The 12,023-nt window shown below is 48.4% G+C and overlaps 2 protein-coding genes across 2 annotated transcripts; both read left to right on the plus strand.

Moving 5' to 3' along the window:
* Window positions 1-330: 330 nt before the first annotated feature.
* TGME49_292100 (2-oxoisovalerate dehydrogenase subunit alpha, putative) lies at window positions 331-5,864 on the plus strand. The gene is made up of 7 exons (XM_002368511.2): window positions 331-1,702; window positions 1,961-2,101; window positions 2,383-2,562; window positions 3,286-3,370; window positions 3,772-3,892; window positions 4,232-4,302; window positions 4,683-5,864. Exons 1-7 carry the CDS (start codon window positions 934-936, stop codon window positions 4,864-4,866), a joined length of 1,551 nt encoding a protein of 516 aa, XP_002368552.1. The 5' UTR covers window positions 331-933; the 3' UTR covers window positions 4,867-5,864.
* A 926-nt stretch (window positions 5,865-6,790) lies between these two features.
* On the plus strand, window positions 6,791-11,877 carry TGME49_292110 (formate/nitrite transporter protein). Its single transcript, XM_018782158.1, has 6 exons — window positions 6,791-7,502; window positions 8,229-8,408; window positions 8,613-9,054; window positions 9,538-9,685; window positions 9,994-10,398; window positions 10,644-11,877. The coding sequence occupies exons 1-6, from the start codon at window positions 7,316-7,318 to the stop codon at window positions 10,671-10,673; spliced, it is 1,392 nt and encodes a 463-aa protein (XP_018636482.1). The 5' UTR covers window positions 6,791-7,315; the 3' UTR covers window positions 10,674-11,877.
* The last annotated feature ends 146 nt before the right edge of the window (window positions 11,878-12,023 follow it).

A 12,023-nucleotide genomic window follows, 5' to 3' on the forward strand; every position in this document is an offset into this window, starting at 1 on the left:
CATTACTGCAGACTGAAGATGTTTTTGTGTCGTCGATCTCTCGGAGTTTCAACTCAATCGTATTCCTTCACGAGTTTGGCGGTCCAGGGGCGTCATTCTATTCACAACACCCTCTGTCTAGGTATTAAGTTTACTCGAAGGAGACTCTGCGACTCCAGCTACAGACCTACCCCCCGTTCTTTTTACCTTCTAGGGAACTGACACTTTTTTGCCTTACCCCCATTTTGTTCCTGTCCGTAGCTGATGTTTTTCCCATGTTCTCTAGCCACGTGCATGCACTATACGTTGATTCAGCAAAGAAGTTTTTCGACAGAGGATAAAACCGGGAACAAACAAATTTTATCCCGTTGAAACACCCTTATAGAGATACGTCTCAATCCAGAGTCGGCCACGGTTTTCGGCTGCAGTGACGAAGAATGATCGAGGATTGTTCCCATCTGTGTTTCAAAGTACAACAACTGAGTCTTAAGATCAGCTTTTTCCAGGCACTTTGTCAAGTCTGGCTCACTTCGAAGGCTTCTCATTGTAAGGCGACCGTCTTTCATTCACTCAACATCTTGCTACTTGAGTAGAAAAATAAAGCACGCCGTTTATCCTTGTGTTTCTTTCATGAAACACAGTACCCTCATTTCAGTTCCGTCAACCGAGGCACTGTCGGTTACATACATATCTATGCTCTTCCGTTCGCGAATACTCTTCTATCGGAAGCTGTATGCATATTTGTACGTTCATGTCTGTGCCTTGTGGCGCATCACTTTGCAACCACTCCAAAGCACGTACATAAGTGCGTACATCTTTATCATTTGTGAGTTTTTCTGTGTATAGATCCCATGTAGGAACAGGAGCGAGAAGTTGAATACGTCCGATGTCTACTGTGTGTCGGAAACAGGGAGCTTTGGTGGCAGAGAAATGCACATGAGCGTCATTTAAACGATGGCATCTTCGGCTTGTCGCGTTCGCCTTGTCACGTGTGGTCTAATACGAACCAGCATATCCTGCGAAGCCGGAGAGGCGCTGACAAAACGCGCCCCTCTCTTCTATTGTGTTCCACCAACAAAAGCGTCTTTTCGAACCCTGTCTCCTCCTTCGTCAACGGTTCTGTCTTCTTCATCCCTGTCACCGTCGTATCCTTTGTATCCTGTATCTTGTGCCTCTTTGTTTATTTCTGCTGGTCCTTCGCTCCTCAGCACAGTGGGGATGTGTCCGAAGGCGTGGTCGGAAGCTTTAATTTCGAGAAGCATGCAAAACGTCAGATATGCGTCTTCTTTGCCTCAGTTTCGCGGCATTTTCCCGGCTAAAAGTGTAACCGAAGTCTACTTCGCGAGGCCGGAAGAAGGTTTGCCTCTTCTTCGCTGTCTAAGCATGTCTGGTGCCCTCCTTGAGGGCCCTTCGTCTCTGCCGTTTCCTCTCGACCTAGGCGTCCGCATGCTAAGGGTGATGATTCAAAGTCAGGTTTACGATTCCACGTTCTACGACATCCAAAGACAGGGGAGAATTTCCTTTTACATGACCTCCTTCGGTGAGGAGGCTTCTCTCGTTGGGAGCGCCGCTGCGCTACACAAAGACGACCTTCTTCTTCTCCAATACCGCGAACTGTCGGCTCTCATGTGGAGAGGCTTGACACTCGATGATATTCTGGCACAGCTCTTTGCCACCAAAAATGATCCTGGGAAAGGCAGACAAATGCCCGTACACTACGGAGGTAAACCTGCTCTTGTTTTGTTTCTTGTGAAGATTTTCAGACACATAGAGGAACCGGGCGGAAGTACATATCTACCTGTGACTGTACGGATATGCACATAACTTGATATATTTATTCTGTTTTACTTATAGACGGAGTCGTTCTTCACTGTGCCCCCCTAGAATGGCATCATGTCTCTCATTAATGTCTTTACGTCTTCGGTGTCGCTGCTTTTCTCCATGTATGCTCTCTCTATGCGTTTCACTTATTTGTGCGCAGCGACGAACGTAAATATGATGCCCATCTGCTCCCCGCTGGCGGTTAAGATTCCTCAGGGTGCAGGGGTTGGCTACGCGTATACGCTTCAAAAGAAGAACGCTGTGGCGGTTGTCTATTTTGGTGAAGGTGCTGCGAGCGAAGGTAAGGTTGTTCTATTCCCCATCGTGTGTTTATATGCCTACCTTCTCGCTTCTCTCTGCTTTTGCATGTCCGTCTTCCTTTTTTTCCCGTGTTTTCTCTTAGGCTCTCTTGATGGCAGCAATGCTAGTGATGATCGGTTTTCTTACGTCTTGTGTGACAGCACTGTCCATCTAGTCCAGTTTGTTGTTGTTCGCCTTTGCTGTTCCATGTCGCTCTCTCCACCAGTTTTCGTCCCCGGCCGGTTTCCACATTTCCCCCTTTTATCCTCCTTCCTCTCGCAGGCGACGCCTCCGTCGGGTTCAACTTCGCTGCAACGTTGGGGTCTCAGACTCTCTTTCTTTGCCGAAACAACGGCTACGCAATCAGCACACCAGTGGGAGAACAGTACAAGGGAGATGGAGTTGGAGCTCGGGCGGTCGCCTACGGTATTGACACCGTTCGCGTAGACGGAACTGACCTTGGTGGGTCCGCACATCATGAATGTCGAACGCAAGCGACTCTACGAGCTGCATTTTTCTCCCACCAAAGCATGGCAAGCAGCATACTCCCGTTAGGGAGGCGTGGTAGGATCTCCAGAGCATTGATAGTACTTTCTACAATGGGCTGGTCGGTCGCAAAGTTTGTTTCCTGGCACTGAAATTCGATTGCAACGTTTTCAATCACCGTGTAATTAGGATGTCTGGACGCCGAAAATTATTCAGAGAATGCCGCCTTCTGGGTATCCCCATGAGCTTTTTCGTACATGGACTCGAGGCAAATTGAGGAATGAAGAACTCTCTGTTCCGTCCGTTCACCCACCATAAAAAAGCAGTTTCCAAGATAAAGCGAACTAGCCAACGAACTCGCTTGTCCGTCCCTCATTCAAGTCTACTGCGCGCATACGGAGGAGTCTATCAGACCGTGTCTTGATCACCTTGTCAGCACAAAAATTCGGAATCAGTAGCCGTTGTCTATGAGGTTCTCTGTCCTTCGGGTTCCAATCGTTTGGTTCTGTAGAGACGTTTTGAACGTCGCGAAGTGTCTTTTGTGTCTTCGTTGATGCACACCCTGATACCAGATTCCTAAGCTGTGCCTGCCGCCGTTTTTCTTTATTCATTCGTTTCATGGAAGCTGCATGTGGTACCTTCTCGCTTTGCTTTCACTTCTGGTAATGCACCTTCCATTCTTCCGTATTTCCTCTACAGTAGCCGTGTATGCGGCGGTAAAGGCAGCGCGAGAGCTCGTTGTGGCACAGCGCAAACCTGCTTTCGTTGAAATGATGACCTACAGGTAAATGAATTCAAATATAACCGGAGAAACTGGAACCTGGTGTCTCTCCAGAGTGCCAGGCATTTAAAACGACCCTTCAATCGAGGGAAGAAAGACATATTCTCCGCTTCGCGGTGCGTGGATAATGGTGTGTATGAATCGCATATGTTTGGGCAAACGTTTCGTGTAATCTGTACATATATGGAGGCAAGTTCAGATCTATTCATGTATCCGAATGAACGTAGATATGCATATGGTGGTGGGTGTAGCAGGATGTGTAGTTATAGAAAGGATGTACATGTTGGTTCAATCGTGACGAGTCTCTGTACTTAAGGTTGCACGCATCCACCTAATGGAACAAAGCGTGTTTATCCCCTCTTGATAACACTTGCGTGAGACTCAACTCTTCTAGTTGTTCTTAGGATAGGTCACCATTCTACAAGCGATGAAAGTGGTGCCTACCGCTCTGCGGAAGAAGTGGAGCAATGGCAAGCCTCGGCTGCTCACCCTATTCGTCGGTTCGCAACTTTTCTCACTAATCAGGCAAGGACAGAAACTAAACAGAACACGTCGGTAACGAAGGCGATTGGAAGAGGCGTTCGTCGGAGGGCCAAAACGGACTCGATACACGGAATGTACCGAAGAAGAATGCTCTGATGAAAGAAGCAAACGCGAGTGTTTTTCGTACACAGTTTCATTTTTGCCTCCATCCTCCTTCTTCACTCGCTCCGCGTCTCTTCCCATACTTTCTCTCTGGTACCCTCTCCCCCGTCTCACTACCTTTCGTACGTGTCCTGTCTTTCTCGAGTTTTCTTCCCCTCTTCCCCATCTCTTACCGTTCTTCGAGTCAATATATTATTCTCGTCTTCGCCTGCGTTTCAGGGCAGGTGGAGCGCTGAAGAGGAAAGCGCACTTGTGGTGGAGACGCGGAAGGAGGTCCTGGCGAAAATTCGGTGAGATGGTGGTCAAAGACGATGTTGATTACCTTTCGAAAACGAAGCACTCGGAGCGAGTTACGTACTTTCAATACCTACATGAATCACTGAATCTATGTGTCTGTGTCGAGTTGTCATTTGCGAAGCAAGAGAGCACTTGAACAAAGGTGTCAAGTTCCCGTTCAGAGCGGCAGGCCTGTCGTAAGACATTTTATAGTTCTTTCCAGATGTTCCACTGCATGTCTGTCTATTCGAATGTTCCATATCCGTACCGTAGTGGATTCCTCGTCGTGCTCCAATTTCTGCTCCCGCTGACAACTGGCTTTCCAGCAGAAATGGATGACACGGAAATGATGGCAATCGAGTCGCTCCTGATAGAAAATCTGTGCATTTTTCAGGGTCCACGAGAAAATGAAACATCCGCCTGTGCTCTCGGGCATTTTTTCCGACGTCTATAGCACGGTGCCTCAGTTCCTACGGGAGCAGCGGGAGATGCTAAAAGCATTTTTATCTCGGCCTGGAAGGGCAGTGCAGTACAATTTAGAGGGCTTCGAGAGAGACAGTGATGACAGCTGCAAATAGAGCGCGCGAATTGAAGGCGAAAAACCAAAACACTGTTGTCGAATTTTTTGTACACAAAGAGGGGGGAATAAAGTGGGGCCTCAAACGAGGAACAACAGCAAAGGGATGCAGGGTGCAGTATCTTGTTGTTTTTCCTTTTGTTCGGCGTGGAATAACTGAAGTCGAGTTTTTTAGGGTAGAGGGAAAACGTGCATATCAGACTAGCTTTTTCTAGTTTGTCTCTGCCCCCCAGTAGCGCCTCTTATCTCCGTATGTCTAGCGTATTTATCGAGCAACGTCACTGTAGCTATATACTTGGCTATACATACCTGTTTTTGATGATTGCGCTGCAGCTGTACATAATATATATATATATATATTCTTGCCTGTCCCATTGCGTAGATTTGGAAGGTCCATGCATTCGAGAAGGTGTCATGTGTACATTCTTGTGTCGATTTGGCCATCAACATATTCATTCATATATTATTTAAGACTACAGGCATGCTCCCACCCCACATGCATTTAATTTTGAATCAATATTTATCTGTCCGACTGCCTATCCACTTTTAATCACGTGTGGGCTTCCGCGGCTTGGCCTGCCTAAGGATTTACGTAATGGATACCACAGGGTATGTGTTCCTCAAACGAGCGAACACCAACGAGACCGTTTATCGTTTTTCTGAGTGTCCATGGTGTCTATACAAGGAACAGGACACCTACAACGGTGGTACTCTTATAAGATCAAGGAATTCAAACAGGCAGGAGCCACCCCCTGCCTCAGCAGCCAGTTGAAGTCTCAGAGCGTGTCTTTACATTTGCGAGTCGAAGGATTATGGTGACACTCCATAAATGCTGACGTGGGGATAAACGGTTTCATACAAGTGACGTTTCATCGGGCAACCTCTTCATACGCACTATCGCTCTCGAGGCCCCATCGATCTCGCGTGGCGTCGCTACTTGCGACGGGCTGTGCAAGAACAAATGCTCTCCGGCATCCATTTAACAAGATCTCTCGAGCAAACTAGATGGGAGGATTCAAGTCGCCTATAAGAGGCGAAAAATTCGAAAACGAATAGGCTGAGCAAGAGTAGCTGAATAGGAAATCGTTTTCGTTGCGCTGTTCGTTTTTCAGTATCTCACTGTTGTCGACGTCCACGTAGTGAAGTGCGCCACGTCTGATATGTGTTGCAAAGTTTTATACATATTTAACACTGCGTGTATTTTCGAGGCGTTGACGCAAGAGTTGCGGTAACCCACGTGCTGGGAGGTTCTCATTCGCTTGCGCCGGCCAGGTCCATATCCTAATTCGTCATCCAGCCGGAGTTTGACTCGGAAGTCACATGAATAAGCGAATCATCTAAATGGAAAATTTCACAGCGTGCTGGAAGACACGGCAGACTGTCGAGAGCAAAACAAATTCTCTACACAGTTCTCTAGCGCACGTGCGACGAGCAGGTACCGGATACTGCAAGACTGTTCTACCCTGTCAACAGTACACAGCTCGTGTTTTATCCAGAGTCGTTGAAGAAGTATGCAATAGCGTGAGGGTAGACACAGTAAATCTGCTACTCGATCCATGGGAAGACAAATTCTGTGTTTTTTCAAATAGATATGGCCCTTAGAGCGATTCCCGCAGCAAGACAACTGAGAATCGTTCCCGAAGGCACAGCTGTTCAACGACAAAGCATATCTTCAACAGCACAGCCAAAGCTGATCCATCGCGTCGACTTTCGTTAACCTCACAAACAAGAATCCCGGTAGCCTTTCTTAAAATCCTAAATCATTCAAGGGAACGTGTTTTCCAAATGGAAAACTGGAACTGGATTTGAAACTTCATCATGAATGTCACCCAAGACATTCGAGCATGTTTGATTGGTAGGATCTTCGAACGGGTCTGCAGCGCCCACTCACAAGTCCGGTTACCGCTGCGCGTCAGCGACGACCCACTTTTGTTACCTTTCCAAAGCTGAGTAATTAGCGATCTTAGTATATGGTGCGTGTTTTTATAAGGGCGAATGTTAGCTGAAATTTTGGAATGAAAGAGTATATGGATTATGGGAAGTTGGTAGTAGGTCATGTTTCCATCGTTTTTTGTGAATGCAATGCTCTTGTTCTTTCCCTCGCATAATCGTGCCACACGCTTGTTCGAACATAAGCTGCTAGGCCGGCCGCACCAGTTTTCCCCGCATTTTTATCCAAATCTGTCAGTCCCGAAAGCATGCTTGTCACGTTTTGAGATCTTTCAATCCGGAGCCTCCTTGTTTTCTTAGAGCGAGCTACGTATCCGGCTGATTCATAACTACTCCGTACACAGGCTTGACGGACGAATCGATCCGGGGCTAGTCTTTCTGAGGACACTTTTCTTCGAGTGATTTCTCGACCAATCTGGGAACGCGGGTCGTGTACCCAGGCCGTTTGCTCAATCCTAAAGCCAGACTCTTTGTCGCGTGGCTTTGTCAACAGAGTGGTCATGTGCTCGATACCGCCACTACGGTTGCTTGAGGTGGTCGATGACCTGACCTGTCTTGTGAACTCAAGCCAGTACAGTCGCTGGAATTTCTTCACATTCACCTTACCAGGATTCACGCTGCCTATGAGGAAGGAATTCACTTCCAGTTGCAAGGGTTCTTTTTCAAATCATCCGGTTCCTGACCATCGTAAGCGTCGGGCTGCTGGCCACTGCTCTCTCTGCCTCCCACGCCCTACAGGCTGAACAGTTTGAGAGTATACCGTGCTTTTCCCAGTGTTCTGTGACTGTTTCCACGCTCCAAAAGTCGCTTGTATAAGTCATTGGTTTGGCACCAACGCTGCCTCCGTGTGTGGTGTTCGTTACTCGTCAATGTTGAACAGAACGGAATCATCACGGCCTACTGGACTGAGAACTCTTTTTTACGCAATTACTCTGGCGTGAGTACCCTTTATAGGGTCCATGTGCCATCTGGTATCCTCCCTTAGAGATTGTGGGGTGCTCTTAAGGTTTTTCGCCATTGGATGAAACTGTACCAGAGGCAATGTTAGCAACTGAGAAGCAACAATAAAGGAAAATATACAGGTATACAAACGCGTCTCTACGCAGACCACATAAAAAACAACCTCATGGGTTAATTGTTTTTCAACTTCATTATATGACGTTAAGTGTGTTAAACGGGGTCGCCGATACATATACGCAGATGTGTGGTGACTTCTGTATGTAACTGTGGCGGAAGAGAAACGACCTTCATGAGTTGCTGTGTCAGCCTCCTAACTCTTCTATTTGTGCTGGAAGGGTAAACCGAACTGCATCAGGCTCAGGAGGACGTATGTTCATTCGCTGGGTTTTCTGGATGAATTGCCAGTGATTGTGTCTGCCGCGATCCCTCGCAATGTGGCTCGGATGCGTACAGCTTGTAAGCTCGTCGTGTTTTTTCGTCCCAAAATGGTGGTGACGGCAGGGGCGGACGCCTATCTGAAAATCTTGGAGTACGGCGTCAAGAAGACCCAGCTTCGAATAGACCGGCTCCTCCTCCAGGCCTTTATGGCAGGAATATTTGTTGCGATGGCTGGCCACTGCTGCACGGTCCTGGGTAGGTTGAGCGAGCGCAATGTCAACACCAGAAGCGGGTTACCAGAGAGTACCAGAGAACAACAGCCACTTTTTCGCTGATTACATGCAAGCGCAGACGACAGAGCGCCTCGCCTGAAACGATATGGGACGTGCACCCGCAGTGAGTTCGTGGTGAACGAGCTTGTCTCAGTGTTGCGTGCTCTTACACGTGCCATGCGTGCAGCCGGATCTTACCCGACGGATCCTGGAGATCCTTTGGCTGTTGCGAAACCGACACAGAAATTCATCTACGGAGCTCTGTTCCCTGTCGCCTTCATCTGTATCATTCTTACTGGAGCGGAGCTCTTTACCGGCAACACGATGACTATGCTGATTTGCTACTTTCAAAAACGGGTGACGATGCTTCAGCTAGGAGTGAACTGGCTTGGGAGTTTGGCAGGTAATTGGTTGGGTGCTCTCTTCGGAGCGTATTTTCTCTCATATTTGACCGGAGCGCTGGGAGATGAACACGTCCGTCAATTTCTGTTCCGGACATGCGTTAATAAGATCTCCTACGGATGGGGAGAGTGCTTCCTGAGAGGGGTTGGATGCAATACATTCGTTTGCCTTGCAGTCTGGGCAGTCATAGCATCCGAAAATGTCGCCGGCAAAGTCCTCGTAATGTGGTAAGTATGTCGTGTAAAAGTTACTTTTGAAGTCCGCTCCAATTCCAAGTGCTTCCCCGGATCGCCTTGGTGATGAGCCTCTGAAATGACTCGAATTCCCAGTAGGCAAGCTCACTTTCAGAGTGTGGAAACAAATGTATGCAACACGTTTACGGAGTCGCCGGTGTTTGCCCTGTCTTCTTCAGTCACTGCTGGGTGCCGGAGAGTCCCCAAGCAGGAATGTCGTTCTGATCTGCTGTATGCTTGCTCCCTCCTACCGTCAGGACGGGTACTGGATATAACGATGCGTTTAATCGACTAAACGCCCTGGCACATTGCCATTCCCTACTAACTGACCTTCCGTCCGCACAGTTCAATCCGTGACGCGCCCATAATCCGTGTGTGCACTGAAACAACACTCCTTGAGTTCAGGCTGGGCGCCTGCTGCTCTGATAGCAATCAAACAAGTGGTAGCTGTACATGTGAACCGTGCTCTGCGTCCAGGTTCCCAATAGTTGCTTTCTGCGTGGGCGGCTACGAGCACATCATTGCCAACATGTACACGCTACAGGCGGGGTTGATGGCTGGGGCTCCTGTTGCGATCTTGGACGTGATTGCATTCAATTTCTTGCCAACTCTCCTCGGTAATATTGTAAGTTATTTCCTTGGTGGCTTGACAAACTAGCGCAACCAAATGCATGGTAGCAACCCAATCTGACGCACTTACGTTGAACGATGAGTCAGTGGAAATCTCAGTTCATAAATGCTTCGACGTGATTGCAGTTCTCGACCTTGCAACACAGCAGCTGCGTTGACCAAAAGCAGGTGCACTAACGGATGCACCAGCGCAAAAATTGTAAGGCTGGAGTGGATAATCCTCATCCGGGGGTCTAATTGTCCTCAGCTTCGACCAACCGTGTGCAAGAACTTTCGTGTGTGCTGCGGTACTTAAATTTGCAGGTTGGCGGCTGTCTGCTGGTAGGCGCCGTGTACGCGTACAACTTCTATCCGACTTTGAGCTACACAGAAACTACCGGTGCGAAAGTCTACGTCCAAGAAGTCGGGCCAGTGCTGGACCGGCGCTCTTCTATGCAGGTGTCTATGACAGAGCGTGAACCGGACGGCCAGGTGGTTACAGAATATGAAGCAGTACCTTTCGAGTCATTTGGAGGGGAGTATATAGTTAATAAGCACGCCACGATGGCGGCCCCTATTCCGTCGCGAGCATCCTCCTTCCTTTACCCATTTCAATGGCAACGGCAACGTTCTCAGTCGGGCAACCTCAGCACCCATGCTCGTCTGGATCTTCCTAACCGTCCAGTTGAACCTCCTTCAGACGGTCTCGAAGTCACCCCGCAATCACAGGTAAGAGTGGCTCTTCCCCTGGCAACTGTCCTGTCCTTCGCCCTGAAAAGCTGATGCCTACAGCGCATCCTTTGAATCATAGACAAAGCCGACAGGCCAAAATAAGGCACCAGCAGTACCGGTGCCACATCCAGATGTCTCTCTTTTGTAACGTTAGCTAGTTAGTTGAAGCAATTGGGCTTACGACTACAGCGAACAGGGAACGGTTGCTTTTTCTTCTGTGTCTGTTTATGGTTCCTTCTCAGACTGCTGAATCGGTGGCCCAGCAAGTGTGACTTTGTCGCCAGCGCAGTCTGCTGACACTGTGACTGTCACGAGAGACCGGAAGTGCACACTCATGCCAGGAATTATTCTGTTCGAGTGCGTGTAGTTTAGAAGTGGTAGAGCACCTGCAGTATTTGTCCCCCGCATTCTTAGGAAATCGGCGGCGCCTATCCAATGGCACAGGAAGCTTCTGGTTGTTGTTTGGTACATGGCGGTGTCAGTGTCTTTGAGACGTGCTCTATTTTAGATTTTTCCCCTTGAGCACTACTCTTTGAGCCGACAGTTGACTGAGCAGTGATTCCCTCGTCGACAGTCTAAGAGCCCACTTGGAGTCAGCTCTTACAGCAGCGTGACACTGGAAAGTGTTCTGGACAGGAGGGTACAAATAAATGTGGAAATCTGTGGCATGTGTTTGCTGTTTCAGCGAGATCATACCGTCGCGTCCTTGATGTGCGTGCACCCCCAGTAGTCAGACTCATAATGCTTTTCGTACCAAAGGTTCCCCACCGCATGTTCAGCTTGGAACCTAACGTTAAACGTGCAACGTTTAATTCGATTTGGTCCCCCTGTTATTCTGCGCGTTCACTCACTTCGATGTAATTCGCCAAACCAGCAAAAGGACAAAAACACCACCAGAGTTTATTCGTCCGAGAATGATATCGGTGGTATTACATAGAGGTGTTCACTTCCGGTTTCGCTGTGTAGCGTGCCCAGTCTACGTCATTCTCCTGGCGGTTTGTACAAGTTTACAGGTGGTCGTTGGCTTCGTTGCGAACTTCATTCACTTCTCGCACATTGTATGCAGCCGCAGACATTTTCCTGTGTGTCTATGAGTCTCTACGGGAAAGATATCAAGATTACCAGTTGCAGTCTTAACAAATTACCGGGTGATTCGTCCGGTCTAAAGGTGACTGCATTTGCTCGAAGCAGTCTCTTCTCTTCGACTGGTGTGCTCCAATTGCACAAGAGGCAAACAACAATGTGTGCGCGTATGCACCCTTTTTTGCGTGCGTTGACTAGGAGGCAAACTATTGACATCGAAAGTTCCTCGTATGTTCAGACAAGTTGATGAATACTGTTTCCTTCTCCAGTCGCTGACACCCAAGTCCCATCGCTGAACCCGAAGAAATCAAGGAAGGCGCATCTACCTGTGTTTATGGGGCGGCGGGTGCGCGGGAGGAGCACGACACACACGCACGGCCGTTTCAAGATGAAGAATTACCACAGTGTTGAAGATATACAGAAAGAAAACAGAGTGATGGTATGTAAAACAACTGACTATTGCGAATTGGTATCGACTCACGCGCAGGAAAAATGAGTGTCGCGTTTTGCAGCAGTTGTTGCAGGCCTTAGTCTAAAGT

Source organism: Toxoplasma gondii, chromosome IX (genome assembly GCF_000006565.2).
Source record: "Toxoplasma gondii ME49 chromosome IX, whole genome shotgun sequence".
Taxonomy (NCBI): Eukaryota; Apicomplexa; class Conoidasida; order Eucoccidiorida; family Sarcocystidae; genus Toxoplasma; species Toxoplasma gondii.